This window comes from Oncorhynchus tshawytscha, linkage group LG09 (genome assembly GCF_018296145.1).
Source record: "Oncorhynchus tshawytscha isolate Ot180627B linkage group LG09, Otsh_v2.0, whole genome shotgun sequence".
NCBI classification, from domain to species: Eukaryota; Metazoa; Chordata; class Actinopteri; order Salmoniformes; family Salmonidae; genus Oncorhynchus; species Oncorhynchus tshawytscha.
Window position 1 is genome coordinate 81,174,903 of NC_056437.1, and position 2,528 is coordinate 81,177,430.

The 2,528-nt window shown below is 37.3% G+C and overlaps 1 protein-coding gene across 1 annotated transcript; it reads right to left on the reverse strand.

Moving 5' to 3' along the window:
• Positions 1-253: 253 nt before the first annotated feature.
• On the reverse strand, positions 254-2,134 carry LOC112234506 (permeability factor 2). The gene is made up of 4 exons (XM_024402671.2): positions 1,855-2,134; positions 1,373-1,505; positions 1,040-1,126; positions 254-737 (listed from the first exon to the last, which is right to left on the reverse strand). The coding sequence occupies exons 1-4, from the start codon at positions 1,916-1,918 to the stop codon at positions 728-730; spliced, it is 294 nt and encodes a 97-aa protein (XP_024258439.1). The 5' UTR covers positions 1,919-2,134; the 3' UTR covers positions 254-727.
• Positions 2,135-2,528: the final 394 nt, after the last annotated feature.

Genomic DNA, 2,528 nt, shown 5'->3' on the forward strand with positions numbered 1-2,528 from the left:
GTTGTATTAAACATGGATCGCAATCGACACGCTGCAGTTTGGTCCGACTCTCCTTCATCACCACTAGAAAACCGTTACAAGTTGTCTGTTTTATGTGTGGATTAATTGTCGGAGTAGAGGACCTTGTGTATTTCAGGTAAAATAACAACTCGTTTATATCTCAGGACAAATTAGCTAGCAACAGCAAGCTGTGATTGCATTTTAGAAGTGGAGTAATGGTTATATACAGGAAATAGAGACAGCGAGAGACGGATTTCAGAGTTGAATGTTTCACATTTATTGTAATTGAATTAGATTGGACGTTTCAACATGATCCAACAGTTTAACATGAATAAATAGGCAACTAAATAAATGTATCAATAAATATACTGAGGTTTGCATGAATACATTCGTTTGAGGGTCAAGTAGGATGTGACGTTATTCATTACGAAATCATTCCAATACAACCGGAATGCATGTAAATCTCATAATTTGATTATAACAATGAAAGAAAAACACTTTATAAATACAAATAAAATATAAGTTTAGTACATAGTACTTGGTTGTATATAAGAAATCGACTGTCTTTTCACTTAAAACAGTCTCATGCCACTCTACATCTAATGTTGTATTTCAACCTGGATAGAACATGACAGAATTCAGGCTATCAATCTTATAAATATTTATTTGGTTTGTATCTTGTAAACAGTTCAGAATCCCAGAGTATTCGTGGGATGATTCCCCCTCTTCATTTGTTGCTGTTGAGGAAAATAAAAGACTACGTTATTACAATATAATCAACAATGTCAAGTTGATTCAGAACTTTTTGTGATGCTAGATAAGAAAATTCCCCAAGCTTAGGATAATGAAAATTTAAGAAAATGTCACTTGAACCTAGACATATTTCTTTCAGGTGAAGCAAGTCATGCTGTATTTGCTGTACATGCTGTATTTATGACATCATTTTGTCCAATCAAACATAAATGACAGTCATCCTATCTGTGTGGTTTTACCGGGTCGGTTTACATCCTTAGGCCGTACGAGTTTATATTGTACTTACTTGGCCAGCATCTTCTCAATGACCTTCTTGACCCAAGGAGCGCTGACATCCAGACAAATCTCCTGACCGCTCTTGCTCAGAGTGGCACTGCAGGACAGACACACAGCACAGTCAGACAATCATAAAACTTGGTAAAAACTACATTTTATTGTCAGCATTAGCTAATGAAATTGGATGGTAGTCAGGGAGTAGGGCTGACTAATTGAAGTTATATATTTTTAAGTTAACGTTATATAGTAACCACATTTAATGTCAACATAATATAATAACCATATTTTACAGTAAGCATTTGCCAGTGTAACAGGACTATAATCAGGAAGCAGCAGGACTCACATGATCTCAGTGTCTCTGCAGTGCGAGCTGGGAGGGAACATCTCCACCTTCTTAATGAGTTTACCGATACGTCTGCTCTCCGTCTCAATGCAGCGACATCGCAGGTCAGCCCCCATGCCTCTCAGACTCATCCCTGAAAGAGGTAAGAGGTCAAGGGTCAGCGGTAGAAGGAATACACAGTTATCCACCGTGATGACAAACACACTTGATTAGTTAGAGAGAGGGAAAGAGAGAGAGTCATTCACGCATGACTGTAAGTTGCTCTGGATAAAAGAGTGTGTTGAATGGCATATATAAAGTATATATACAGTATATATTTCATATATAGAGAGAGAGATGCAGATGTATTTGTATGTACAATAAGATACAAGATACAGTACAATAAAGGTAAATAGTAATCCTACTGCTCATAACCATTATATTCATGTCCATTGGTGTCAATGCATTGAGTCAGAGTGATGTAGGTAATAATATAAACTCACCCTCAGTAATGGTAAGGAGGGCCAGGAGCACAACGACAAGGCTGGCTGACATTCTGATGCTCATCTTGGGGTTGCAGATGATCCTACTAGAAATCCTCTAATAAAGTCTATGGTTGTTATCTAGCTGGTAAAAGGTACTGTAAAGTATTTTATTGTTATATCTTTCTCTCTTTGTCAGTCCAGTTGCGAGTTCTTTCTTTCTTTCCTTCCTTCTCTGTCTGTGGTGAGTTCGAATCTGCCGCTGTGTGAAGAAAACCGCTCTGTCTGCCACTGTGGGGAGAGAGCTGTTTTAAAGCTGAGTCCTGGGAGTGAGTCATTGTGGTATATGGAAGATTGTGAAATCTGGGATTTGGCTGACTTTGAGGGCTTATTGAGGTAGGGAATTTCTCACTTTAACTCATGAGTGACAGCAAGACACATTGACTTGACACCGGTACCCCCTGTATATAGCCTCATTGTTGTTATTTTATTGTGTTACTTATTTATAGATTTTATTTTATTGAGTAAATCTTTTCTTAACTCTATTTTCTTAAAACTACATTGTTGGTTAAGGGCTTGTTGATTTTGTTTTATCAACAGCTTTCTCATGGAACAACCTCTGTCACATCATACAGATGGAATAATGCCAAGTTAAAGTGTTATGAAATTTTATGAAACGCTTGAGTTTTGAATGC